Below are 2,201 nucleotides of genomic sequence, written 5' to 3'. Positions count from 1 at the left end.
GGTTACCAAGATATACACATGTAACCATAAGTGGGCGTGGCTACGCCCATTTTCCAAAAATTTATAATATTCTTATTTTTCGTCTAAAACTTATTATAAATATCAATTTTGAGTGAATAATCTCCAGTAGTTACTAAAATATCGCAGTTTTCGTATTTCTGAAAATTACCGTTATATGGGAAGTAGGCGTGGTTATTGAGCGATTTTAAAAATTTTCGGCCATTTGGTATATTATGCGAAGGCCAACAACTGTGCCAAGTTTGGAAGAAATTGGTGCAGCGGTTACCAAGATATACACATGTAACCATAAGTGGGCGTGGCTACGCCCATTTTCCAAAAATTTATAATATTCTTATTTTTCGTCTAAAAATTATTGTAAATATCAATTTTGAGTGAATTATCTTCAGTAGTTACTAAAATATCGCAGTTTTCGTATTTCTGGAAATTACCGTTATATGGGAAGTGGGCGTGGTTAAAGTCCGATTTCGCCCATTTTCAATACCAACCTACCTTGGATTAAGGGAAACCTACATACCAAATTTCGTTGAGATATCTCAATTTTTGCTCGAGTTATCGTGTACACGGACAGACGGACAGACGGACAGACGGACAGACGGACAGACGGACAGACGGACGGACAGACAGACATGGCTTAATCGATTTCTTTTTTCATCCTGATCATTTATGTATACATTTGTCTATATCTATCTCGATTCGTTTTGGCTGTTACAAACAACCGTTATGTGAACAAAATTAATATACCCTTGTGCACAAGTGCGCTCGGGTATAAAAATGAGCAAAAAAACCTTTTTTAACGCTATGTGGATAGAGAAGAAATTATTTTAGGCCAGTGCGCTTATGCCGACTATGGAGTCAGTGACTATAGTGCTGAAATACAGTGCAACGCCAACGTGGGACTCCAGCAGAACCTAGGAATGGAGGTAGAAAGACCAAACGGCGCTGAGGCATACGTTTTTAGCGACGAAAATTCAGACCCCGATGAAAAATAAGAAGAATTGTCTGAGCTCAGTGGCTCTGAAAAAGCTTGCGAAATTAAGTTAATATTCGACAATATATTTTTACAAATAAAATAAACACATAACATAAATCGAATTGTATTTTTTAATTTGGTTTCATGTATTTTTGGATATTTCGCTGCCAACTATTCAATAATTTATCAATTATTTAGAGGTTAGAATAGTGGTCAGAAAAATTACTAATTATCGCTATATTTTCCCAATAGTTTCATCGCTAAACTCACTTGTACATCACCAGCTAGATGACATGTGTGAGCAACCCTGCAAAAAACGGCTGACCATAGCCCGTGTATACGCTCGAAAGGAATGTCCTATCAAACGCCAAGAGAAGTCATGATGCAATAATTCAAGGTGTTATCAGTTGGCAACTTCTCGCTCTAATTCCGCCATATTGACTACCTTACGTGAAACAGTGTTACTTCTTTCACTATTCTTTGCCCATTAATATAGTAGAATGCTTTTTATTTTTTCTCAATATACACACTTTGTTTTCTTAAAAGGTATTTTATCTTATTTTATTTCATATCATAACGAATATACTATAAAAAAGCATATTTTGTTAAGGAGAAAATGTGAAATTTTATATTTTTCCCCCATATGGGGATTCATCTCTTCCCGTTTTTCTTCTCATTCTACTGAGATAAGGTAGTGTCAAATCGAGCTGTGACAACTGATACCACCTTGTATTATTGCATCATGATGATGCTCTCACTGAACTTAATAAATATGTATAATAGCCCTATTGTGTATGGAAACTGGAGTCTAGTTGCAGAAAAACGCAGAAAAAATCCGAATTTACTTGTTTAACAATTTATATAAACAAATAACAAAATCGTCATAAGCGGGAAACAGAAAATTGCGCTACTAGACGCAGTAGCCAGTTGCCATTCATAATGGTTGACCATCGGCTATCAGTCGCCATACAAAATAGCGCCATAAGCGCCTACCATAAGTATCAACGATTTTTACTTAGCAGAAGAAATGGCCCAATTATGTATGGCGACTGATAGCCGATGGGCAACCATATAGTAAAATTTGCATTACGCATGGCTAGTGGCTACTGATTGTCGGCTACTGAGTCTAGTAGCGCAATTTTCTGTTTCCCACTTATGAGGATTTTGTTATTTGTTTACATAAATTGTTAAACACGTTGGAGCAAAGTTG

General features: G+C 36.2%; 1 protein-coding gene across 1 annotated transcript in view; it reads left to right on the top strand.

Annotated features, from left to right (window-relative positions):
• Positions 1-1,010, top strand: part of LOC118751966 — a 1,768-nt gene extending 758 nt beyond the window's left edge. Inside the window, exon 2 of the mRNA XM_036486792.1 lies at positions 830-1,010. Within this exon, the coding sequence (XP_036342685.1) occupies positions 830-1,010 (181 nt within the window). The remainder of the gene's footprint in view (positions 1-829) is intronic.
• The last annotated feature ends 1,191 nt before the right edge of the window (positions 1,011-2,201 follow it).

This window comes from Rhagoletis pomonella, unplaced genomic scaffold (genome assembly GCF_013731165.1).
Source record: "Rhagoletis pomonella isolate Grant_MI unplaced genomic scaffold, Rhpom_1.0 Rhpom_scaffold_01130, whole genome shotgun sequence".
In the NCBI taxonomy this organism is placed as follows: Eukaryota; Metazoa; Arthropoda; class Insecta; order Diptera; family Tephritidae; genus Rhagoletis; species Rhagoletis pomonella.
The sequence above is the reverse complement of the archived record's forward strand: the minus strand, read 5'-3'. Positions and strand labels throughout refer to the sequence as shown.